Genomic DNA, 25,940 nt, shown 5'->3' with positions numbered 1-25,940 from the left:
AAAAAAAAAAGGTCTAAGTAGATGAGAATGAAGATGAATAAGCTTCTTTCGTTATCCCCAGTCAAGATGTGACTCATGTTGGAATAGACACAGACTTGCACTGATTTTCTTTACAACCCTTTTCAGGTTTGTGGAGTTAGACGTCACCATCTCTCACTGATATGCCAGAGGATAGGAAACTGGTATGTGGGCCGGAAATGAAACCCACTTATTTCCAAAATTTTTTTACAGCGGTGCATGTTTCCAGTCTTGGTAGTAGACGATTCCTCTGTGACCAGGAGCCTGCAGGCTTGAAGATATTAGACTGGATTCTCCTCCCTCTCACTCCCACACATTCTTTCCATCCTGTAATACACCTTGAGACAGGGTGCCTATTCATGTACAACTTGCCGTATCAGGAGATGCATTCTTTATGGCGTGCCACATTTTATAGGCCATATAAACTCCCCACAGAGGTACACTAACCCCTCCCCCCAACATGTGTCCCAGATAATGTAAAACATACGATATATTTTAAAGAGAAAGTGAGTGAAAAATCAAACATCTAATCCCTACAGGATCGTGACTTGTTTCCCTAAGCTCTCGTGATATTATTCACATCTGACAATTGTGTTTTTATCTCCTTATCCAGAGTTCAGTAAACAGTAGTCTTCTGTCTGAAAGATGAATTGAGAGTCTTGATAGCTGCTCTATATATTCCACTGAGGAGTAATTACTGTAAGTAACTGAAGTGTTTGGATCGGTGCAGAACTGTATAAATAATCACTGTACATAAACATTTTGAAAGCACAAGGAAATAAATGCATCAACAGTGAGCCAGGAGACAAATTCACCACATCATGTTGCATTTCTTCAAGACATTATGAGAACCAAACCATCAATTTTTCATTTGTTACATACGGAGGTTTGACAACACGTTTCCACTTCTCTCTTTACTCTGTTTTAAACGCACACACAACACACACACACACACACACTGTTTGGCAGGAGATACAGTGCAGGCATAAGTGGAAAATGGCTTGAATACTCCTCTTTGGGTTGGGGCAGTGGGCTGGGGGGGGGCTCAAGATGTCTGACATGTTTCTGCAGGACCGCAGGCCACTGGCTGGCGCGGAGCTGAGGGCTTGCGGTGGGCTGTTTGTCTGCGTGAAGCTGGCATGGCCTCCCCGTTCCCCTGCATCTGTTCCCCATTAGCAGAGCCGAGAGTATAAAGCAGGGAGCTGACAGGGGCTGGGAACAGTCTCACTCTCGTCTGGATCATGGGGTTTACTATCTGGCTGTGTGTGCTCTGTCTGCAGGCGAGCCTGCTGTCACACGCTCTCGACTGCTCAGGGGCGACTCATGGAGAGTCGTGTGTCAGCGTACAGACCGCAGACGAACAGGTAAGAGACCACACCTCTAATGGATGTGATAGTTAGGGAAGGACAAGAGTGTTCATTATGTATCAGTCATCATCTGTCGTGATACTGCAGGGGTAAGTGCAGCCTGGCTGAGTCTATTTAAATGCTGTTTACTTGACCCAAACTACATTATAACTAGCACTTATATTAAATGTGAGTGAAAAGAATCTGAATTATCAAGATTTTATCTTTGGAATGTTAAAGAGCACCTTCTGTAACGTTATCTAGCTATGAAATGTGCTTCATCTCTCATTTGACATTAGTATGATTTTAAGTAAATTGCCGGCTGAAATTTTTTTTTTTAAGCTGAAAGAACAATATAGTTTAGTTATAGTTCATAACTACAATCTACATCTCCTCATACACATCGCTTATTATTTTTATCCAAGAGTTAAATGTAGATTCAATCACAGAAATCCTTTGGGACTCCTCAATGTAAAAAACGAAACAAAAACATCTTTCTACGTTTCTTTCAGTTCAAGTTTAAATGACTGGGCACACATTGATTTGGTCCGTTTTTTGCTCAGACATAGTGTGGTCAGTGTTTATACACTAGCTTGGGTCAGAGGAAGCCAGTAACGCCACTGGAATTCATTCTGACTTCTGTTGTGACGATAATAGTGGTCAAGTGTGTTCCAAGATGGCAGGAGACGTGTCCGGTCTAACCCTGACCTGTGGAGACATACTGTATAATTTATTTTATACAGAAACAAAGTCTTATTGTAATGGTTTTTACAGACATAATGCTTCAGCACCAAAAATATACCCTTCCGTGGAACAAAATCCTTCAGCTCCCCTTTTTTTGGCTTTTCATGTGGCTACCAGCTGTTATACTTTAAACTTGTGGTTAGCATCTCTCTGCGGACAGTCCTCATGTTCTGTCCAAAGTAATCACCCTCAGCCGGACAACGGATTCAACAGCTGCAGTGTGGGAGAGAGAAGGATTTTCACCCGCAAACTAAAAGAGCTTGAGTTGGGAATTCTGTTCCATTTGAGGGAGTTTGTGCCACATGCCTAGCAGTGCTTTACTGTGGCAGTTATTTGTAATCTAATTACAGCGCGCGCAATTATAAGTTTCAAATGTGGTGATAACTAACTAATACCAGCAGGCAGCATCTACAAAGAGTCTGGATTCTCTTGGGTTTGCCTGTCCCGCCGAGGTCACTTGTGTTTGTAACAGCACGGAACACATTAAATTAGAAATTTATGGGGGTTGTCATCAACCAAAACGAAAACCAAATGGACTGTGGTTGGTTTTGATGGATATCCCAACCACGCCTGCACGCATACAAAACATACATCTTGATTTTTACGAGGTTGTCAAGACCCAAGGGATCCCACCTCTATAACCCTCCCTCGAAAAACATGCAGTGCTTAGTGACTGGGGTCATTGGCTGTTTTTGTGTGTGACATTTTGTTAAGCATGTCAATATGACCTGGGTTGTCTTGTTTGTCAGGCAAATGTTTTCACACCATAAAACTGATAGAAAGAGGGAGTCTGATTTTTTCTTTTCTTATTACCCAGTGTGATACATTAATTATGCTGCTACATAAATCCATGTTTGTACTGAAAAGGAGAAATATACAAATTACTGACTCTTTGACCCTCTTCTCTTTCTCTTCCTCTTCTCAGTATGGTGATCAGAAGCAGCAGAGGGCACTACCCTCATCTGAAGGACTGGTATGTGCCACCACTCAATTTAATCCATCACAAGGTTATGGCTCCAGTCTGAATCCTTAAACTCCTCTGCGAGAAGGAAACACTGGTGTGGGAAATTAAACAACATAGATTATTAAAGCTAGGGTTGGTAATCCTGGAAAAGCTAGCAAGAGCAGGCCACACTTTGAAAACATGCAACCGGTACATCCCACCCCTCCCGTCAAAGTTACTGCCCCAAAAACACAAACGCAAACTGCATGACAACTGCTGGAAGCCGACTTGGTCACTAACTTCTAGCTATCATCTCTGCTGGTAGGGAGGTCGGTTAAGGACAGACAGGTATGCCAGTCAATCATTTCCTTCAGTAATCATTCACGAAATGATTGGTCGTCTTTATTACAGTCCTGAAGAGCGGCTTTTCTTACTTTTTCGGATGACTTTATTTATTGATGACTATCCGGACATGAAGCGAATTTCAATAAATAAGGTAAAAAGTGTTTAAAAAACACTTTAAGAAACTAAAAACTAAATAATTACATAACTATGTTACCACTGGTGAGATTGTGAAAAAGCTGGAAGAAACACAAGTTAATCCAGTGAACACACTCGCAATGTATGAGGCCCGGCAGCAAACACCACACTTTCATATTACACTTCTAACATATTCAATCCCTCGACACTGAAAATTACAACAATCACTGGAGGTACTTTACATCACATCACAAATGATTCAGAGGCAAATGTGTTACCGCTAATGTTGTTTTCAACAGAATGGAAAAAGAAAATGAGGAGGAAGTTGTTATACTGGAAAATGATTTTTCTGAGTTTTATTTCCACACTTTTATAACGGTGGGGGGGGGGGGGGGATTATATCACTGATGGAGTCGAGGGCCTGTATTGTTATAAATGTACTGCAGAGTCCTAATTGGCAATGTTGTTTCTCAAAGTGACAGTCCATATATGAGGGAAAACGAGCCGATCAATAGCAGTGCTCAGTTTATGTGGGGATCAATGGGAAGTGCAGGTTGTGGTGGGGCTATGCCGGCTATACAGATTTTTGCAGTTTCCTCCCCTTAATGCCGGAGTTTACCAATAAAACAAGGGGAAATGACGGGACAGAGGAAACAATAAATGACGTGTTTGCTCAGTTCATCCACCCCACAGTTCATCACACAGAGCAGACGTGCTGATGACTTGTTGTTTCCCTCTGTGGTTGTGGATGTGGTTGTGACTGTGTCATCCCTGCAGGTTTTGTTCAGACGTAAGAGGCAGTTGGAACGCAGGGGTCCCACCCACCTGAGTCACTCCAGCCAGCCTGGGGCCGTCTCTGCCAAAGGCTTCCCTAACACTCTCATCCAGGTAAACCACTGGTGTTAGTCACACAGGAGTCAGAGAGAGCAAAAGCCCAATGCTATGGGCACACACACCTCTTTTGGTGTGTGTGTGTTTTCCAAATTCAATTTTGTGGATTCAAATGTGTGCATAGTTTCTATTAATCCCTATTTCATGGTTTCTTAGGCTGACAGGTCCAGGCGACACTTGATTCAAGTTTCAAATAAGAAAAAGAAGCGTATATCCCGCGTCGGCTCTTTCTCACTCCTCAGCAATGACAAGGAATCCAACCCCTTACAGGTAAAGTCTCCATGGCAACCCTCGAGCTAAAGGAACAGCTGGCGCAAAGATGCTGGATGTGTTAGAGTTAAAAGGTCATCTCAAATGGTTTTATTGGATCCGTTTGGTGTACTCGCCAATATAATGTGTTGGTTTAAAATGATAATAATAGGCAAAGTATTTTTAGTTTTACAGTTTAAATGTAATGTGTCAAAATGCTGAAATAAGTTGATATCCACAGTTAAGTAAAGATTTTGTCACACTGCTGTGGATGACTCTTTCACTTCCAGGTGATCAGAGCAAGGAGACAGGTGATGCCCGAGCCACCTAAAAAGGTGAAGCAGGATCGTTCTGGGGCTTTCTCTGTCCTGGTGCGTCATTATAAAAGGATTATTCTCCTATATGCAAATTTACCACATGATCGATGCATTATTTATATTTACTTGGTGTGTTGTGTTCTCTCCAGGGAGATCCACAGAACGAAGAGAAGGACCGAGCCAAGAGAAGCATATAGAAGACGAGTGCTGGGAAATAAAATGCTCCTGACAAAGACTGTGTCCAGGTTTTAGCAGAAAACACGTAAACTAGCTGAAGATTTGTGTGAAAATCTGAGATTTGGATTAACAGCTTTGATGTTTATTTAGATGTGTGTGTCCAGAATTATCATTTTTGTAGTTAACAATCATCAGCCAGGTGACTTTTTTATATGCTATTTTAAGTTTCTAATATATTCCTGCATGTTATCACAAAAAGATCCAATATCAATATTTGCGTCTGGCACTTTGTTGTAATCTATTTAATCACAGATTCCTTAGAGATCGGGGGGTATATTTTTGCAGAAATATTTCTTGTGTTGTATCAGATTTCAAAAAAGAAAAGTTTAGTAAAAACACATGGTGTAAAAGTCTTTATGCACTTCTTTATGCTCCTTCTGGAGTCGTCTCTATAAAACGGGAGAACAGTTTTTACACTCTGAGCTTCATTAAGAAATTAAATTGTATAACAGCTCAGTCTTTCCCTCGCTCATTTCCCAGAATAACAGGTTACATTTCCCACACAAGGGTCTGCAAAACTGCCCATGACTAATTCATAAAAATGAAGTATGAAGAGCTTGAAACACCACTAAGTCCCTAATACAGATGGCAAGTGCTACATGTACAGTGCCTGGTTGGCGAAGATGGCAGCAGAATAAACCACGTTTCTACAAGAGGGCCACTAATTCATTTACATTACAGCAGACAGGGGCAAATAGTCTCTGCGTGTGTGAGAGAGAAAAAGAAAATCTAAATGTAGCCCAGAGCATCTGTTTCAGGAGTCAAACTTTGTCTATTTTAACATCTTAAGTCACTTTAATTCATTTGGCCAAAAATGGAAAAGCAGTATGGTTTGAGTATTTCTGCAGGACACTTAACATCGGCACAGAATCAGATCTTTGAGGGCTGCTCCTCATCTGGGTCTCTACCTATTTATTTGCTACATGTCGGATTAAACAAATTACCTGGTTAGAAAAAGCAGCACTTTGCTGTGCTGACGACCTAAAATTGTGCTCAGGCCCACCCAAAGTGGAGCCACCAGACAATCACAACTATGAGCCAATCTGACGAGGAAAATGAGCATGTGTATGAGAGGAAAGCAAAACTAAGTGAATGGAATGACTCATGCTCATGTAGCGATCAAAGCCCTCTGCTCATGACGTAGGTACGTAGAGCGCACCGTGTCATTTTTATGGTTTTATAAACCCAAACATCAAGATAATGTTATTTATAAACTTGCCATTTTCCCAGAACCCCATCACTGAGGCTGAATATGCTTGAGCAGCTCGCTCTGGGAGGGGATATCAAGAAATGTGAGGTCCCGAGCTGCTCGCCAATCATCAGATAACCTTGATTAGCAGGTTATGAGCTGTCTGTGTCATCCGGTTGACAAACCCCAACAGGATGCTATTCGGATTTCTCTGAAAGAGGTACACACATCAAGACCAAGATCCTGTTGCTCCAATTTAGAAACAACAAGAAGGAGACAGCCTCAGCTTACTCCCCTGTCATCATCTCTTTCTCACACACAGCTCTGACAGCTGCCAGCAGGCTATCACTGACTGTACCCTTTGGCTGATGCATCCTGGGAAATTCCTGCTTAATGACCTGATGGAATAAGTGTATCCCAGTGTATATCAGCTGCAGACCATGCACATGCAAACACACTAACACACACACGCAAAGACACATCCTCCAAATGCAATACAACAGACACATTATAAATAGAAATCAGCCATAAAACCCATTTATTCCAGTGACGTAAATATTGAATCAAGATTCAGTCTGAGTGTGTGTCACCATATGTGTGGTCAACACAAAGGGAATCCTTATAGCTGTGTTTCAGTCATTGTGGTTGTGTAATGGTGTGTGGTATTGTTTCCACTCTAAGCTGGGTTCATTCATCCTCAGGAGAACAAAGCTGGTGATAATCACTATATGAGTAAAATTATTTGGAAGTCTTCAATCTATAGGACTGTGGTAGGAAATGATGCAAGCATGGCGATATGTCAGACGTTCCCAGAAAAAGCTCACTCAGGTTCGTGTGCAGTTAGTGGCTTATCGTCAACATCCTTTTCAAGCAGTAGAAAAACCACCACATAAGTATTAGTTTCTTGTTGACAGGAGCATCTCTCCCTAAACAACATGCAATGTGGGAAAAGACAGTCACAAACAAGCTCTACATTAGGAGTGGATAGAGGGTTGTTATTGAGGACAGTATGCTCTACTCTGAGATAGGAACTTAACTTATTGGTTTTGTTTCATAATATACAGGAGAAGTCGTGTTTATGCAGCTCAGGTGTCCGATTTTTGTGGCATTATCTTTATTTATAAATTTGACTCATCGAGATAACAGCGTGTGCATCAACACTGAATAAAAAGTGAGAAGAGGCAAAATGCTTTCCCCCTGTTACCAGTCTTTGTAAGGTAAGTTCCCATAAACCAACATATTTCATTAATCACTCTGAAAAACATTCAATATTAGCATCTATCCAGATAAATGAGTTTGATGACCAGGCCAAACGGTTCATGTGCAACCTTTTTTATGGTGTGATATTCATAGACTGTATATAAAGATGGATGATGCGTCTCCACTTCCTCCCACTATCCAGAAATGAAGCCAAAATATCCTGAAGATGAACATTAAGGAGGCAGCGTTAATGATCTATACTGCAGCCAGCCACCAGGGGGTAATCAAGATGCTTTAGCGTCACTTTCATGTCATCTATCTTTAAACACAGTCTATGGTGACACTAAACAAAGTGTAATATGAACAGATTCATTGGGATTTCCTTGTGATCACAGTAAATTCAAGGTATTCCCTGCCCTATTCCTGAAATGGCTCTCCTCATCCCTTCTGTTTCCACTGACCTCAGACTGTGACCATGCTTTCAGGCTGACTTTGGCTCCTTCTCTGCATCTCCTGCCACTTCCCATCAGTTCAGATACAGGGCGTTGGCTGTCTCCCCTCACCTCCTGTCACTTCTCTCTGGCCTGACATCACCTCGTCCAAACAGTCATCCTAAGTCTGCCTGTCAAAACTTCCTCTAAGTGCTGTCATGGCAGCCTGGCCCTGTCTCATCCCTCTGGCCCTAATGAAGAAAAGACAGAGAGGGACAGACACACAGATGTATGTAAGATATGTGTAACTCCTCAGTAAGAGAGCTGAGGTGTCAGCTCGGTTTGTCAGTCTGCTGAGCTCTGTGCATGTATGGAAGCCGCAAGCCGGAGGGTTATTTATGGGCCAATGCAGAATTCATTGACTTTTCTAGGCCCTGTCCGCTTCTTATTACGAACAAAGCCTTTATCTGCACATCCAGGGGCAGTCTGCCACCTGCAAGACCCTCATTTTGTCACTAACAACAAATGTCAACCAAATGTTTCAACATCAAACTTTCCAGTTACAGCCTCTGGTGACATCCAGGACATACACCCTGTGTTAACGCCACAGTCATACAGTGTATGCTTTAGCTTGTAGGCTAATAATTAGGCTACAGACCACATGTTGTTAATTGTTTACACTGGATGCAAAAACTCATCAGCATAAAATGTCAGGAATTGAGAAACAGCTTAAGGTAGCTAAAAGACTGGAAGTGGAAAGGCAGAGTTTAATATGTACTTGATGTGCAGCTGGAACATTCATTTCATTTGGGTTGTGTTGTCTGAAAACACAGCTGTTGTGCATTTAATGGAAATAACAATTGCCCCTGTTAGTTCACAGACTGCAACATGAACACAATAACAACATTTGCAGCGCTCACGATTACAGCCATTGCCAACAGTTGCAGCTACTTTGGTAAATCTGTTGGTTCTGTAGCCATTATGAGTAGATAGGCATTCAGTGCCTTTTACGGTTGTGTCTGTTTAAGATTAACTACCAAAGTCAGAATTTCTCACAATTGGGTTTTAGAGGGTGTCCACATTCCAAAGTTGGGCTGTTGTTTGCTATTGCCTTGGCAGCCCTATAACATCAGGGGTCCTCACCTCCCTTAACATTATCAATTCACAGTCAATTAATACCTCTCGGATTTAGCTACAGCAATTTTGAAAAATGAGTTTAAAAGCTGATGAGCAAAGCTGAGAGATAAAGGAAAGATGAAATCAGTTCCGTCTTCATCTGTGTGGCTCTCCCTGGAGAAGATGGATGCCTGCTGAGTCACTGCCATGGGCCAATCTCTGCCTCGCTCACAACATTAGAGCAGAAAATACTGCTGAGTTTGACCCGCTGCCCACTATAGGTGCACAGAAAGCTGATTTATTAAGAAGGGAATACTTGCAGACAGGTTGAATAAATTTTACAGATATAGATTAGCATGGCAGAGGAGGCCGATGGTGAGCTGAGAGAGAAGCATTTCAAAAAATATATACTCAAGGAATAAGTCATGGAAATTCCTCACAACTTAGCAATAGCACTCTCCATTTAATCAGAATTAAAGGCTTGGAGAAATTAAGTTGCATAAAAGGGACTAAGGATTAAGATAGAGAGCGATAGAGAGGGAAAAAAGATGAAATGGTGCAAGGCAGGTTTGGGTCAGCCTGAGTCCTCCCACTCCTTCTCCTTTCTCTTTGGTATGATAAAAACGTCGTTGCAAGCTGTGAAGTGGACATGGCTGTCAGTGGAGAGACGAGCTGCAGAGGGAGCACAGGGAATCAGGCAGGCAAGAGAGGAATTCCAATCAGCCCGGGGCGAGATGGAGCGCCAAAGTTGAGAACTTCTTATAGAGGCTGTGACAAGCATGCGTCCTAGGACATGAGCCCTAAGGAGGGAGGAAGGGATGAGCAGGCTGGAGAAGGGCAACACAGGATTGGGTGGAGCAAGACGTTGGCTGGAAATAACACGCCACCTCCTAGCCACCACCTCACTGACTCTGTAACCATTCATGAAAATGAAGGGCTCTAAACTGGCATATAATGTTATGCAAAGAAAGAAACAGCACATTCCTCTGTTACATTCCTCAAGGGCAGAAGAGTCACGGCATCTCTAGGCCAGGAAATATTATGATTTAAGAAAAAAAGTAAAGTATAAATGGGTCCAGACATTTTCCGGTGTTTGTCTTTCACACATAAAGAACACAGCAGAAGCTTGTGCAGGTCAGACATGTTTACAACAACCAAAGGAAAACGGCATTCAGGAAAAGGGGTGGCCTCTGGGAAAAGGGTGCTGGAGGCGGGACATGACATGTTAACTCCACTGTGGAAATCATGTTTTATTTTGTTGACAGAACATTGACACTGGTTTGAGTCCCTTTTGCCAAAAGCTCTCGGATCTCATCATGAGATTGTGTGTTGACATCTTCATCAGCATCTACATACATCATACGTTCTAGAAACACCATGTAAATGCCCACTCGCTCAATGTGAATTCTCCTGAGTTTCCTGCTGTCTTCTCATGTGGACTCACTCAGACATTTTACCAGGATGCTGGCAGGAAAAGTTCCGGAAAATGTTCTGAGCAAGTGACTTGGACATTTGTGTTCTCAAATGCAGCCCCTCCAGAATATTTCAGTAAAACGTCCAGAGTTCAATGCATGTGTGAAAGCAGTTTCCATCAGTTTCCTGAAGTCTTCAAACCACTTCAAAGCCTGGTGAGGAAGAATAAGAAAAGTAGAACTTTTAACTTGTGGTCAAAAGTGACAACTGCTTGCACTTTCCCAGCAAGACTTGCATCTAGACGTCGTTTGAAACGACACAAAATTACTTCTGATTACAGGGAATGACTTTGTCTTGCAAGATAGAGCAAACTGCTGATAGAAATCCTTTATGCTTTTTCATTTCTACTTTATCACTCAGCCCCTATGTCTGTAATCCTCATCTCTCTGTTATCTGTTATTTCTGAAGGACTTTGCACAGTCAGTGCATCAAAATAAAAGCACAAGTCAGCATCATAGATGTATGATGAAGAATAAAATGTTCTGTGGGACTCACAGTGAAAGAAAAAAAAGTTCAACTCCAAGTGCACAAGGTCTCATGGGTGTCAGCCCGGGCAGAGGCATTATTAATATTTAATTTTGAGGCTAAATCTCTCTTTGAACATTACAGAGAGGGGGAGGAGAGGTTTGTTGGCCCTGGAATGTGGCCTCACATTGAATTTTGAAGTCCTAAATGGATGTTTCAAGACTGCAGAGCGGGTGGCACTTTAAAGGACCCGAGAGGACAATAAATCATTTGGTCACACGTCCGTGCCCGAGCGTCTCGGGATCAAAGCGCTCTCTCAGCATCTTTGTACCACTCAGCTACTCAAGTGAGAAGTGCGAGGAGAGATAGAGAGAGAACTTCAGCGTGGGAAGGTTTATCTACGTGCGGTATAATCCAGTTGTGAAGCCACTGAGGGATCTGAGAAAAGGCTATGACAGTTTAACCTCACTTAAATTCCAACAATTCACCCTGGTGGAATGAAAATACAAGAACCAGAGCAACAAATATTTGTGCCGATATGTAGGAAAACATTTTTCCCTTGCACTGTGCCAACATCTGGATTTCTTGTTTTAAACCATCTACTGCTCCTATGATTTCAGTGCACATGGCTAAAGTTTATAATGTCGCTGCCTATTTATTGATCATTTCTGAAAATGCACTGTCAGTGGAAAAATAAAAACACTTGTGGTTTATCAATAGGAGTATCTCATCTGATCCCTCTTGTCCTGCTCTTACTGATTCTTTCTGCTAGCAGGTCCCCAACATTAACTTGGTGGTAAATAAAACCAAAGCTTTCTAGAGACTGCCCTCTTGTGGTCATATTTTATGTTGCAACAAATCTGAATTTCAGCAGAGAAACGACAGATTGATTAATTATGTCCACTTTTTCATCTTGATTTGAGAGATTGGAAACAAAGAAACTGTGTAAGAATTTAAAATGATCAACTGGATGTCAGAACATATTACTCTGACTTATCTCACTATTGTCATGTTTACAAAGCCTGATGATAATGTTAGGCTGATCAATGATTATACTTTTAAAAATGTATCGAAAATGTAAAATAAACCATTAATTTTGTTTCCACTTTCCAGTGAATGCAAATCAGTGCAGATTGATTGAATTGAAAGAGACTGTTGGGCCTTGGCGGAGGTATGCGCTTGACTGGGTGCCCTCCTGGTATTATAAATTTAAATGATTTGGGCATATATTTTTTCTTTACTCACCTTCACTGGCCAAGGCAGAGGGTCACCCACATCGAGTCTGGTTCTAATTTGAGGTTCTTTTTCTCTCTCTCTCCAAGTGCTGCTCATTTTAGGAACTGTTGGGTTTCTCTATAGTTTTTTTTTTTAGCATTGTCTTGACCTTACTATATAAAGTTACTTGAGATAATGTATGTTATGATTTAGCACTATATCTAAAATCTTATTTTGTATGCAAATAGTTATGACGTTAGCTGAATGCAGTGTGGAGCACAATATTTCCTTTTGTAGAACAGTACATCCATAAAGTCTCAGGCTACTAAATATAATAACTTCAAGAAAGTGTTGGTACTTAAAGCTTAGGTGTGTAGAATTTAGTGGTGCATGTTGCAGCTGAATACCCCCTCACCTCACCCTCCCCTTCCAAACATGAACCTGTGGTAGCCTCCAGTTGTCATGAAAACTCAAAAGGTGTTTTGTTTGTCCAGTTTGGGCTACTGTAAAAAAAAAAAACATGGCGGACGTGCTCCAGATGTGAATTTAAAGTATTTGAATATAAAGGGGCCAATTCTTACAATTTAGATGAAACACTAGTGAAAACATCACTAGGATTATTTTTATATTGAATTGCTGCCAATAGATCCCTTTCACCTAAATCCTACACACTGGACCATGAAGGGGCCAGACTCCATGAAAAGAGTCATGTGAGATCTAACAGTTATTTATTAGAACATAGATTTGTTCAGTGGGCCTTAGTGTGACTTCTTAGAGGAGATGCCAGGGCCGTGGATGTGTTGTCACTTTGACACTTGGATGATGTGCTGAGCTGACTTCACCTTCTCCCCCTCTGCAGCCTTTAAACCCGCCTGGTGTCCATTCATCTTCTGTAACGAGCCTCCTCACGTCCTCGATCAACACGGCGCGTGTACTGCAGCCGGTGGAGGTCTCTGGATCTCTGGGTCTTCACCAGGGCCTGAGCCGCAGCGGTGGCCGCCCGCCTGTACTCGTGTTTCAGCTCCGTGTCCAGGCGCTGGTTGTCGGTGTAGACGTCGGGCACCACACCGACCCGGTGTTCCATCTCACTCCACTCAGCCTGGAAACACTGGAGAGTTTGTGTCATACCTGCGTGAAGGAGGAAGTTGCGTAAAAAGTCATCCACAGTTTCCGGTTGGCGTGCGTTGCTAGCATAGACTGTATGGGTTGCTAGCAGCGCCGCGCCGAGCGTTAGCCTCTGCCCGTCGCCTCTCAATCCTCTCCCCCCTCTGCCAGACTCGTCTCCCTGAGAAACGTCTTCACACTGAAACTCCTCCGCCATCTTTCTCGGAGTCGTTCTTCGCTGCGCTCATCGTTTCACGTTCAGACACGTCCAGAGAGTTTGGTGTTACCATGGTGACGGCCAACGCGAGACTTCACCAGTTCTCGTTCTCTCCCGTTCGTCACCAAACAATCATGGCGGACTACCGAGAGGCGCCCTTGGCCACTCGGCCCAAAACATTGGACCCGAACGAGTATTTCAACATTTCTCCGGAGTATAGACGAGCTGAACAACAGCGAGCGGCTCTGCGAGCCAACCTGAAGAGACAGTACCAGACACAGCTCAACAACCCGCACAGGAAAGAGCTCATCGTGAGTAGCTAGCGGTGTTACCCTTGAAAAGAGCCCAGGCTCATGGCTGATATGCTAACGGGATGTCAGGGGAAAGTCGCTCAGAACAAAATGCAAACACTCCAGTGGCCGTGTTTGTTTCACTGCTTATGTTTAATTCATGTACGAGGCTATGTGCAAACGATGACTTCTGCAAACATCTTATTTCGACCATAACTGCGGGTTAAGGTAGCTAGCTAGCTAACACATTGATCAGACAAGCCCCGGATGCTGTGGTATCCACTGTGACACCTTTCATTAATAATGTTGAGGTCAACTTCAATATTTCCCTTCTGAACATATTTTATATTAAACAGTATATTGTAAATGCCATTCATCAGTCCTTATCTGCCAGTGCTATTAAGTACTTCCTACAATATAAGTGCTGCAGTGTAACTAATACACGCTGAATGAGTACATGCATCAGAAAGTACATGCAGTATTTAGTATTGAAACATCACCGTCATAATTTGACCCATCATTTGAAAGACCATTGTTTAAATTTGTTAGGTTCTCACCTCCAGACCCTGCAGGTTCATTTTCCCTGTTTCCACCAGTATAATGCAAGTAATCCTCTGATGCAGTTTTAAATGATATTCACAGTGTGTCACTGTGTGCATCGACCACTAACACAATCGCACTTCACCTGAAATATATCTTGTGTCAAGAACTATACTTTATAAATCTGCCTTTGTATGCTCAGAATATACCATTGCATGTCTGTATGTAGGTTGAGAGTTTGACTTCTTTCAGGCATTTTTCCTAAGTCAGCATAGAGAGATGATTAAGTTACCTGTGTCATATTGTTTTATTTGTTTTGTGTGTTGTAGGAATATTTCTGCAACTGTATGACTTTTCTCTATTGCTAAGAATTAGTTTATGCAGGTAGATCATTTCATTTAAAACACCATTGTCTCCACAGGAAGACCCTGCGCTGACACGCTGGGTGTACGCACGTGCCAACCCCTACCAATACTTCAGACCTACGAACAAGACGTCTCTGCTGGGTGCTATGTTTGGAATTGTGCCCATCTTCGTCCTCTACTACGTCTTCAAGACTGGCAGGGTATGAGACAAGATGCAGTGGTCTATCTTTGCTTGATTATCTAAGTTCATGTTTATGGCACATGTTTTCAGAAACATTCACTTGCTCTGGGCATATAATTAAAATACTGAGAAAGATATATTGTCAGTTTTGGTCCGGCTGGCTGTATAGAGAGCAAGTGACTGAACAGAGCCAAATTAAGATGTACACAAAAAAAGAAGAAGAAAAATGCATATTTATGTATTGTTGTGGTTCAAGTCCTTTTTCTCAGGGGCCACCATTGTGCTGCAGGCGTCTTGGTTTTGCAATCACTTCTACTTTCTTCATTTCATTGCATCTATCTGCTGTTAAATCGATAATACTCGCTGGCAAACTGGGTCAAATCATGAACTATTTTTACTTGATCTAATCAGCAAACAACAGAATTGGTGTAAGTTACAGCTCTAAAAATCTTTTTTATTAGTGAAACTCATACAGTGATATTACCATTTAGAAGAATATTTCTTTCTAAAAGAATCATTAAGATGTGATACTTTGTCATGGACATGTGAGGAGCTTTTTTTTGTTATTGACTGGGGACTCATTATTTCCTTGTAGGTGCACAGATGATCCGTTTTTTTCTCCACCGTTCCATTCACAAAAGAAATTAGTTTTTCATTTGAAATGGTGCCTGCTTTCATTTTACTCACCATTGTCATGGAGATTCACCCTCGCAATCCTCTCCAATAGAATCTCCAGGCAGAATGTGGTGCAATTGTCACACTGCTGCGCGATCATGTTCATCTCCCCCTCTCTGCTGGGAAGAAGAAAAAAAATTGCTTGAAAGTCATACAACGCTTGCTCATAAATGTGTGTTTGAGAAAATTTCAGGAGGGTGATGTAACTTTGTCACTATGGAAACTGTACTAAGCCATCATCTGTTTGTCGTCTGTTTTACAGGATAAGAAGGAGGAGAACATTAAGGCTGGGACCCTCGATCGCAACTTCAGTTTGTCATCATGAGCTTCGATGTATAAAGACCTGTACGTTCTAATGAGGATTTCAATGTGTGTGTAATTATTATCAACTAAATAAAACTATATTGTCAAAAATAATCATGGTGCTTTTATTACTGAGGTGAAAAATCGACATTCATTTGACCATTTTACGATTAAGGGTTTCCTTCCATTGTGTGTGGCATCACTTTTATTTCTCGGGTAATTTGGCTCCTCTTATACAACTGTGTTTCAACTTAGGTTCAGTAGCCTCCTGATTCTTACACCTTCTCCCATCTATTTATTATGTCTAATTATCAATATCATTTGGAGCTTGCTGCATTACACACAACCCAGAATTGAGAAAGCTGTGAGTTATTGTCTATGCAACTAGCCTGAGTTTGTGTCAGTGACAGATTTACTCACTTTTGTTGCATTGAGATACTTTGGAGCTTGTATTTACAATGTAGTTTGTATTTAATTATACATATAAAACAATAATTGTAAAAAGACACTTTTGACTTAACCCTCGGTAAATGGACTGTATTTATAGTGGTTCTCCAGTCATATCGACCACTCAAAGCGTTTTAAAGTACAAATCACATTCTCGCACATCCAAACAGCACTTAGATATCGGTAAATCCAAGAGCCGCCATAAATTACTGGTCATACCAGAACAGCAAAACCTGAGTTTATTAAAGTGAGGAGACTTATATCACAGCCTCTTTAATTTCAAATCCAGTTTTTCACATTACAAAGGTTTTTATGATTTCTTTAATCTCCAAACTGTTCAAGTAAAGAAGATACACAAAGCACATTCATGTTCAGCATGGCTGACGCAGGCAGAAACAATTTACACGACCCATTTTTTCCACTAACAAAGACACAGGCTTTATTTTTTATTGTGCCACCCTAATCGTTGTTGTTTGTATAAAATAAATGTCTAAATTACATGGCATGGTACTTCATTGCGCCTGTATTTTCAATCAATACATCTGATCGAGTAACACAAAGAAAGCCAAGGATTGCGAGTAGTTACATTTTATTTTGCTTTAACAGCTGTATTTGGTAAATTTTTCTCTTGATTCACTTTGTCTACTTCTTGCTGGGCTTCCAGTTGGGGTTAAAGTGGCTGCGGAGAGATTCCCAGCATTGGTAGTAGCTCTTGTCGAGCCGCTGACACGTCTGCAGACCCCACTTGGTCACTGCCATACTGAAGGATGACTCAAACATAAAAGCCTGAAAGAAGGAAAAGACACAAAACACATATAATTTCCGATTTTACAGAACAAACCATTCTTAATATCCAATGAATCTACTCTGGTTAAAATTGAAACTGGATATTTGTCTTTTTACCATGGTGCCCTCAGCCACCCTCTCAGGCTTCAGTTCTGCAGTGCTGTTCTTCTCGAAGCATTCGGCGTCAGGACCGTGTGGGGTCATAATGCTGTGCAGGCTCGCCCCTCCTGGCTGGAAACCCTCCTCTTTGGCCTCATAGTGGCCTTTGATCAGACCCATGAATTCACTCATGCAGTTACCTGAAGACACAAGAACACAGCACTGAACTGGGAGCAAGTGGTGACATTGATCTCCACTAGATGGCGGTATAGATCTGTGGTGAAACCAGATGAAGTGCACTGTGGTGGGGCCTCAGTTGGATAAAAGTCATGCAGCAGGAGCATCACCTTTCATCAGACTGGTTGATTAAATGCAGATGTTAGCTTATGGTTAATTAAAAAATTAGCCACTCTCTGCAAAATTTGAAAAACAATTCAAATCCAGTCACATCCAAACAGCCCAGCTGTAAAAGGAATTGTTCTTCTCCCTCGCAAAATGTGCACAAGCCAAGCCTGTTTAGAGTTGAAGCGAGGCGCTTGTGTGTTTCTTACGGTGATAGTATGGTGGACGGAAGGTGTGGTCAGACACACCCCACCGAGGGGGGAAGATGACAAAGTCAGCGATGGCCACACCCGGTCGTGTGGATTTGGCAGTCAGCACAGTAAAGATGGATGGATCCTGTAGGAAGATTACAATATACAAAATATGTGATGTTTGAGAAATTAAACGATATGTTTTTACTAAAAAGCACAGAGATTGTGTCAGTGTCCTCACCGCGTGGTCGAACGCCACACAGTTGATAACCATGAAGTTCTTAAGGTCGTACTTGTAAGGCGTGTAGTTCCCGTGCCAGGCGACCACGTTGAAAGGAGAGAAATCCTATGTGACGAGAGCAGAACAAAACAAATAAGACGAGTCTGCCCGAGCAACAAACACAAAAGACTTCAAATTGAGCTTTTCACTGGGAAAAAAGGAACAATGAATAATTTCTTTGAAATCTTAAATTCCCAGAGAGTACTTCTTGACATAAAGAGAGAAAAGAAACAGTCGTAATGAAAAGGGTTGATTGTGAAAAAGAGGGTGTGCTTCTTTCATTCTTCATTTTCTTTCATTCCCCCCGTTCTTTTGCGATACGAGGCTCCAGGTATTATGGGGTAATTGGCCCCACAATCAAACTTTCCCAAACTTTGAGCATTTTGCTGTAACAGTGGGTGCAGAGATATTTCTTTATCTTGATTGTTAAAACCACAGCAATTTTATATAGTTTCTCTGTTCTGGTAATGTCACTGCGAAAGAAAAAGACATTCAACAGGAGCTCTAAAATCAATATAGTTCATTACAACTCAAGCTGCCTCGCGAGTGACCCCTGTGCTCCCTGCACACACGAGCAGCTTACACACACCAACAAAAATACATACACACATGTTCTTACATATAGACATGTGCATAAGTTAATTCACACAGAAACAATAAACGCCAAAACTGCACGCACGCACACACACACCCACCCACCCACCCACACACACACAGACACACACACAAACACAAATTACAGCAGTTGCCATAACAAAAAAAGGCCTTAGGGGGAACCCAGTGCAGGTAATTTCTTGGACATTCATCTGCGGTAACTCCACTACATTCGATTAAAATGACGGAGAAAATGGAGGAGAGCGAGCACTGGCACACACATGCACACAAAACACAAACATATTGGCCCAGTCAAGCAAATAATAAGTTAATTTGAGCAATTTCAGCGCACTGCAGGGGAACAAAACAGCAGGAGCAGACGGGAGGAGCAGCAGCAGCAGCAGCATCTTCCCTGAGATGAGGCTTGTGTCCTCCCTCCACCTTATTTTCATACCCCTGCGGCCTCACCATCCAGGCTCAGGGACAGGCGGACACCGGGGAAAGCGTGTCACCTCTAACCTCCAGCACGTAACGGGGTAGATGCTCAACGAGAGTGTTTGTTTTGCCACAGAAAAATCAGTATCTCACTCTTGTGTACTTCCTACGATGAATAATAATAGTGTGGTTTGACACGGTTTCTACGGTTACAACCCCCCCCAACCCTCCGCCCCTGATGAACCTCTCCTCCCATCTCCTCTTTGTCTCAAAAACCTCCTGGCAGTCATTATGTGTCGATCCAATTACGCACCTAACAGGACATTTTTGTTGAGGGAGGATCGCTCCCCGAGTGAAATATGGTAAAATGAATGCTTAACTTGTAAAAGGTTTTTCCTACAAAGTAAAGCGTCACAGGGAACACTGTCGGTAACTCCAGAAGGCCTTAACTAATTATGAGTGATTAAGACTCATGAGGGAGTTGAGGCGGAAACCTGCTGAATAGATAACAGCCAACGCTTCCATATTAAATCATAAGGGACGGTAACATCGGCAGGAGCGGCTAATGGATTATATGCTTCACTTGGGCAGTTTCCTGTTAGTCGCTGTTGCGCTTCGATGGTGTTAACTGAAGCAGACGCAAAACTAAATAGGGTAAATAGGGAAAATATGCCACATGTGTGGGCCACTGTCATACAGCCTCTGAGTGCACTAACACACAAAGTGAAATGTCAGTGAAAGGAAGCACCTGTTGGCAGGCAAAGAGCTTCCCCTGGTACTTGTTGATGACGGTGAAACCTGTGGCCACCGTGCGATCCTCATACCAAGCAACTGGACACAGGAAATCTCTTGGGTTGGCCAAACCATTGGCTCCTGCAAAACACACAAATAGTTACAAGGACATGCACACACAAAATTACATTTTCATATCCAAGAGTAAGAGTGTGTCTGAAATAATTCCTGCACTACTATATTTACGTAGTCCAGCATTTTATTTCAAATTCAAAATAGGAAATGTATGTATTACTTGGTTCCTTTCAAAATACCCCAAAAGAAGTTATGATGCCACGTGCATTACTGCTAACACATGAGAAACGTTTAACAAATAAAAAGCATCCACTGCATGGCTGTGAGTGATTTTGCTGAATGATGATGATGATGATGATTAGTCAAGTGCCCTTTTACTGCTGTCTGTTGAGTAATATTATGGATGGTCTATTATATAGGGGGTAATGGATGAGCCAATGAGGAAGTGATTTCTGATACAGCCCTCATGCTAGTGGCTCTGTCAGGGTATAATTAGGCATATCAGCACGCTAATATGTTCACAGGTCTGTGGTCTACCATGTTCACCAATTCAATTTGCTTGCTAGCATATAAGCACGCTAACATTTGCTTATTAACTAAAGATTGACGGTCATTAGTTCTGCAGGTATATGATCATAAATTAGAGATTTGGACAAATAAACTAAACATATAACCTGATGATGGACCTAAATAGAAAGGTGATTTAATTCATTGTGAGTGCAACATTAATGTTTTTCCTAAATTTCAAAGCAATCAATCCAGCAGTTGTTGAAATATTTATAGTTTTGACCACATAAGCGATGGATCAACAGACCAGCACACACATCAACACACACCTATGGGCCCCAGGTCAGGGAGTTCAAAGTGGGCTCCATACACCTCCAGTATGTAACCTCTGGTTTCTCCAAACACATCCACGCTGAAGCGCATCCCTTGCTGCAGAGAATACATGAGAAGAGAAGGAGAGAAGAAATTTAAATGGTGATTCGTCTAAATTATCTGTATTCAAATAGAGCTTTTCTAGTCCTGATGACCACACAAAGTGCTTTACAGTACAGGTTTCCATTCATACAGTGCATCTATGTGCAGGACTTTTTCTATGAGAAGTGGCTCAGTATTCACATGCTGAAGTGCCCAAGGACACTTTCTGTTTTTATACATACAAAGAAACCAGATATAACATTGGCAGCACAAGTAAATTGTATTTATACATATAGAACAGAAACATGATGAGTGCATGGGAAAAATATGAATATAAGTAATATAAGTAGCCAACTCTGTCTTTCTAAAGATGGTATATAATTGGCATGGGAGAGGACACAATGGTCGATTTCTATAAAAACTGTAGAGATGGAAAACACGGAGATCACCTGGATGACACAGATCTCGTTCGGCTCCACCATCATCTTCCCAAACTCCGTAGTGATCAGGATCTCGCCCTGCTGCGGGACTAGAGAGACAAACAGACAAAGAGGGCCATGGAGAATAGACAATCTGAGCCAGGAGAAGGACTGAGGATTGAGCTATCATTGTTCTTGTGATAAACGGCAGTGAAAACATCAACAGCCCTTTTCCTCACCAATCAGAAAGTCTCCATCTGAGTTGTTGAAGCACCTGCAACAGGAGAAAAAAAGGATGCAAAAGATTTCTATTGTTTTTGCCGATATGAGAAAATACATCTGTATCTTACACAATCGGCTCATTTGCACACAAATACACACTCACCTGTCGACCATGGAAGTGTTGCAGGTGTACACGTGGATGCCAATGCCATTGCGAGATTTGGAATCTCCAGCACCACAGAGAGTGTGCAGACCCTGCAAGATATGCACAGTTACAACCCCAATCGACTGACAGCATTTAACGAGAGAATAATATAGGGAATAAAAAAAGATTTGAACTTACAGCCACAAAGTCCACTTTCTTCTCTGTAGGTTTGGGAATGGTGAATGGAAGCCATCGCAGCTGGGAGAGAAATATCAGAGTCAGAATCTTACTTGTACAGTAAATACAGACGATATAAACAAAAAAATTCCATTGGCTTAAGTATTAAAGGCCCTGAAAACATATTTTCCCAATTAGTTCAGTTCTGTTTAGTTTATTTTCGGTCCACAAGACATATTTTAAACAAAGGATTTGTTAAAAAAAAGGTAAGGCAATACCTTTACTATGAATAATGAATTAATAAATAAAGGAGATAAAAAATTTATTTGATTTCTTAGACTCTTAACTTGTGCCGCAGGCAATTTGATTAGCATAAAGACTGAAAATAGGGGAGGACAATTAGAAGCTGTTAAAATAACACTATCTGACTTTAAGCATTTACAAAAGTCATTAATTAACCACATGATATATTTGTTTACTTCCATCAAAATCTGAGTAAAGCAGCGCGTCTCGTGCTGTTTTCCTGTTTCCTATTTTTATCCTAAATTAAGAAGGACTGAATGATCAGGGCCTCCTCCTGTTCAGCCTTGATATACCTGGTTAGGATCAGGCTCCACTTCATCCCAGTTCTCTGACAGATTCCCACAAGGCACTGCGGTGAAAGGCTTATGTTTGACAGATGGGATGATGCGGTACAACCAGCTGGAGAAAGAAAAAAGGACTAGTATTAAGTTATTTATAACGTCAAAGAATGATTTCACGTGTACTGTGTGTGGGCTGATTTTCATGTGAGAGACAGAGGGATACCTCCTCTTGTTGGCTGGTCGGGGGCAGGTGAAAGCAGAGCCAGAGAGCTGCTCAGCGTAGAGGCCGTAGGGACAAACCTGAGGATTGTTCTGTAGAGACACAACACGTGTGTGTGTTATGGATTGTGAGGGATTGTGTACAGCTTTGTGTGACCAAATATAAAGTTAGGTTTTGCACATACAGTGTTGAAATGAATGATTCATGTTTGACTTGCGTGGTCATCCTCTTGTGGCTTCTATTGCTGTTAAATAAGTGTGGTTAGTCAAATCATGATGGATGTGAGGATGAAAAGCAAACTATCTTGTATCCTATATCTTATATCCTTGGATCACATTTATATATTTTCCTCTGAAACAAGGAGCAATCACATGCTTTTGGTTGGTGTCACCCCTTCTAATGCTTATGGTGTTGCATTAAGTATTTGTGCAGTTCACCTGAGCACAAAATCAATGAATAAATGACTGAATTAATGCCAAAACAAGCCCTCAGTGTTGTTTTTTTGTTTTCCAGTGTGTGTGTGTGTGTGTGTGTGTGTGTGTGTGTGTGTGTGTGTGTGTGTGTGTGTGTGAACTACCTGTCCCTCTGGTAATGATCCAGGACAGCGAGGGTCTTCAGAGGAGAACTCGTTCCCGAAACCGCCTATGTACTGAAACAGACAGACAAACATTTTCCACTCAAGGCAAGTGAAAATGAAAACTAAAAAAACCTCACCATGCAGCCTCATTGTAATGCAGGATAAATGTGTTCATGCTGGTTATAATTAAATCTGAAGGCTTGTCATTAAGCCTTGTCTTTTTGTTAATTGTTGTCATATTGATTCACATTAGATCTATGATAAAACAAACTGCAGTTACGCCAATCTCTCCCCTTGTAGTCATCCATTACTTTTGTGCTATTGTGTTACAGAAGCAAACTAATTATGCTAAAATCCTCCACAGCACAATTTGATCAATACTTCAATTATGACAAGATTATTATTCCGCCATTCTCCTCTGATGACACTGATCACCAGCCCCCACAGCGTTCCCTGCCACTGGGAAACATAAACTTGGCAGAAGGTAAAGAAATCTCGCTGAGTCACTGTTAGTCTGCAGAAAGCTCTCCCAAACACACGCGCGCACACACACATGCACGCAGTATAATAGGTTCCATATGTGTGGATTTGTGTGTGTAGGATGCCTAAAAACATTTATAAAACCCAGTGTTTAGAGAGTGGTGTGTTAAGTAGGATTTTGTTGAACTCGTGCTGTTAAATCGAGTTAGGGTGTAGAAAAAAAGCTCCCAACTTTTTTGTAGAGATAAAGTCATATTATTTGATTAAAGTCATTATTTAATTAAGCTCCATCTCTAAAATACAACATCTTGACCCAATATTATAAATCTTAGATACAAGCATCAATAACTTAAGGTACAGCAGGTCACTCAGCTGCTTCAGAGATGGTTTCCACCACAAAACAATGAAAACAAACCTTGAACCATTATGTGGTTTGTATATATGTGGAAGTCAATGGCAGAACCCAATGAGAATATAACGTTGTAAAGGAGTTTATATGTTTGTTCTACTCAGCAGAAAACCCACTAAAATAAGTTTGTGCTGCTTTTGAGGCATCCTGCAGCACATCTGGGCAGCTGCTGAATGCAGCCCTCTGATTGGCCAGACTGAACACCTCCCTTCAGTCAGCCGGTCTCTGTCTCTGTATAGTGAGTAGATGTAAGTTGCTACGGTTTAATTGTGCACGTCTGGTGCAAAATGTGTATTAACAGATTAAATACAACTTTTCCTTTATTTCCAAATATTGAACCCCAGCACGTTTGCATGCTCATATAGTCTGATTCTTGGTTTGTGGGGTTTAAAGTCTAAACTCTGGAGAATGAGCTTTTCTAAAGCTGCAAGTAGTTTTAAACAATCAAAATGCAGTCTTACCTTGAGTCCAGCCATTGTCGTGTCTGTTTAAGCTTCCTCGCAAAAGCAATTTAGGAATTTTTGTGTGACTTCTAAGTCATCCCCCCTTGGACTAGAGTCCACCACTGAAAGAGTGCATGCTGGTATGAAGTGAGCTTAAAAGGGGGTTGGATCTATACTCTTTCCTCAGTCTGGTTGTAATTAAGCATTGACAGACTGGGTGACGCAGCAGCAGCAGCGGAGGGGAGAGGACGGAGAGGATGGCCCAACTGTGAGCAAACAAAAACCAGTGTCACTGGTCACTGCCAAAAAAAACAAGGATGAAGGCTGCAGTAAAAAAAAAGTTGTAAGTGCAACACAGGGAACAGATAGAGGACACAACAAGCACATAAAGCAAAAATACTGAAGACATCTCAGAGGTAATGGTGTCTGAGAATACAGTCTGCACTAGCTGCCGTGGTAGAAGAAGAATTCAGAAACTTAAACTTAAAGTACTGCATTAAAAACCTTACTTAAGTTCAAGTGTGCAACTATGATCAGCAAAATATACAAAACTGTCAGATAAATGTATTTCTGAGATGTGTTGGAGTAGAATCAGAAAGTTGCATCAATGAGTACATGAATGTAAAGTACAAGTACTTAGTAGTACTTAGAGTCCTTGAGTATATGTATGTTGGCTACTGTCCACCTCTGACTAGACGATAATTGAATAAAATGATTTATTATATTCTCTCAGTGAAATATTAGTCTACAGGTCTATGAAGGTTATAATGAAGTATGGAAAATCCAGCAGACTATAAACTGGTAAAATGCCAGTATTGACAGTATTTGTCTGCATTATGCTTATGCTCTGTGGTGACAGTCATCCCGGTCAAACTGTGGTGGCCTCATATGCACTGCTTAAACAAACACCTGTGTCATGCACATCCTCACGTCCTCCAAAGAAAAACATCCAAGCAAAAGACTAGAAAAGAGCAACGTAAAATTCTAAATTTGTGATATCTTAAGTTTTATTCAGTCATTTTATACATTTATATCCCAAATTTGCAGGGGCGGATCCAGGGGCGGATCCAGAGGCATGGCCAGGGGGGCACTGACCCCAGCTGTAATCTGATAAACTACACCTAACAATGATATATGAGGATTTCTTGTTTATACTATAGAGCAAAGAGGAATAACTTAAATGTGCACCTTACTCAATCAGAAATTTAGAAAAGACAAACAGTATAATTGGCCTCCCTGTGAAAATTGTGGCCCCTAATTGCCCCAGATTAAGAAAAATCCTAGCTACGCCACTGCCATTTTGTAATGGTTGTTTATTTTGAAGGATACAAGGCGTGCATGCCACCAACCGGCAGGCTGGGGACACCATCTCT

General features: G+C 41.6%; 4 protein-coding genes across 4 annotated transcripts in view; 2 read left to right on the top strand and 2 right to left on the bottom strand.

Moving 5' to 3' along the window:
* The window catches only part of myripb (myosin VIIA and Rab interacting protein b), a 121,594-nt gene extending 113,303 nt beyond the window's left edge, over positions 1–8,291 (bottom strand). The window contains exon 1 of the mRNA XM_069512060.1: positions 8,076–8,291. The gene's annotated coding sequence lies outside the window, so the exon portion shown is untranslated. The remainder of the gene's footprint in view (positions 1–8,075) is intronic.
* LOC138405225 (uncharacterized) lies at positions 1,085–5,578 on the top strand. The gene is made up of 6 exons (XM_069512064.1): positions 1,085–1,382; positions 3,034–3,081; positions 4,309–4,419; positions 4,579–4,692; positions 4,962–5,042; positions 5,138–5,578. The coding sequence occupies exons 1-6, from the start codon at positions 1,260–1,262 to the stop codon at positions 5,183–5,185; spliced, it is 525 nt and encodes a 174-aa protein (XP_069368165.1). The 5' UTR covers positions 1,085–1,259; the 3' UTR covers positions 5,186–5,578.
* A 5,353-nt stretch (positions 8,292–13,644) lies between the features above and the next one.
* On the top strand, positions 13,645–16,103 carry ndufb4 (NADH:ubiquinone oxidoreductase subunit B4). Its single transcript, XM_020087165.2, has 3 exons — positions 13,645–13,946; positions 14,887–15,030; positions 15,949–16,103. The coding sequence occupies exons 1-3, from the start codon at positions 13,707–13,709 to the stop codon at positions 16,009–16,011; spliced, it is 447 nt and encodes a 148-aa protein (XP_019942724.1). The 5' UTR covers positions 13,645–13,706; the 3' UTR covers positions 16,012–16,103.
* Positions 16,104–17,008: 905 nt separating this feature from the next.
* Positions 17,009–24,758, bottom strand: hgd (homogentisate 1,2-dioxygenase). Its single transcript, XM_020087249.2, has 14 exons — positions 24,586–24,758; positions 23,236–23,307; positions 22,662–22,750; positions 22,451–22,556; positions 21,876–21,935; positions 21,696–21,787; positions 21,550–21,584; positions 21,341–21,420; positions 20,807–20,906; positions 19,912–20,036; positions 18,096–18,200; positions 17,873–17,999; positions 17,340–17,521; positions 17,009–17,222 (listed from the first exon to the last, which is right to left on the bottom strand). The coding sequence occupies exons 1-14, from the start codon at positions 24,598–24,600 to the stop codon at positions 17,079–17,081; spliced, it is 1,332 nt and encodes a 443-aa protein (XP_019942808.1). The 5' UTR covers positions 24,601–24,758; the 3' UTR covers positions 17,009–17,078.
* Between the last annotated feature and the right edge of the window lie 1,182 nt (positions 24,759–25,940).

This window comes from Paralichthys olivaceus, chromosome 17 (genome assembly GCF_024713975.1).
Source record: "Paralichthys olivaceus isolate ysfri-2021 chromosome 17, ASM2471397v2, whole genome shotgun sequence".
NCBI lineage: Eukaryota > Metazoa > Chordata > Actinopteri > Pleuronectiformes > Paralichthyidae > Paralichthys > Paralichthys olivaceus.
Note: the sequence above shows the minus strand (reverse complement) of the source record. Positions and strands in the feature narration are given on the sequence as shown.

Excerpts from the sequence above, each read along its gene's own strand:
- ndufb4 (XM_020087165.2), top strand. The coding sequence starts at position 13,707 with ATGGTGACGGCCAACGCGAGACTTCACCAGTTCTCGTTCTCTCCCGTT. Across the intron at positions 13,947-14,886 it reads CGCACAGGAAAGAGCTCATC|GAAGACCCTGCGCTGACACG; the intron begins GTGAGTAGCTAG and ends TTGTCTCCACAG. Across the intron at positions 15,031-15,948 it reads ACGTCTTCAAGACTGGCAGG|GATAAGAAGGAGGAGAACAT; the intron begins GTATGAGACAAG and ends TCTGTTTTACAG.
- LOC138405225 (XM_069512064.1), top strand. The coding sequence starts at position 1,260 with ATGGGGTTTACTATCTGGCTGTGTGTGCTCTGTCTGCAGGCGAGCCTG. Across the intron at positions 4,420-4,578 it reads TCCCTAACACTCTCATCCAG|GCTGACAGGTCCAGGCGACA; the intron begins GTAAACCACTGG and ends ATGGTTTCTTAG. Across the intron at positions 5,043-5,137 it reads CTGGGGCTTTCTCTGTCCTG|GGAGATCCACAGAACGAAGA; the intron begins GTGCGTCATTAT and ends TGTTCTCTCCAG.
- hgd (XM_020087249.2), bottom strand. Across the intron at positions 21,788-21,875 it reads AGAAAGTGGACTTTGTGGCT|GGTCTGCACACTCTCTGTGG; the intron begins GTAAGTTCAAAT and ends CATATCTTGCAG. Across the intron at positions 20,907-21,340 it reads ACGAGATCTGTGTCATCCAG|CAAGGGATGCGCTTCAGCGT; the intron begins GTGATCTCCGTG and ends TATTCTCTGCAG.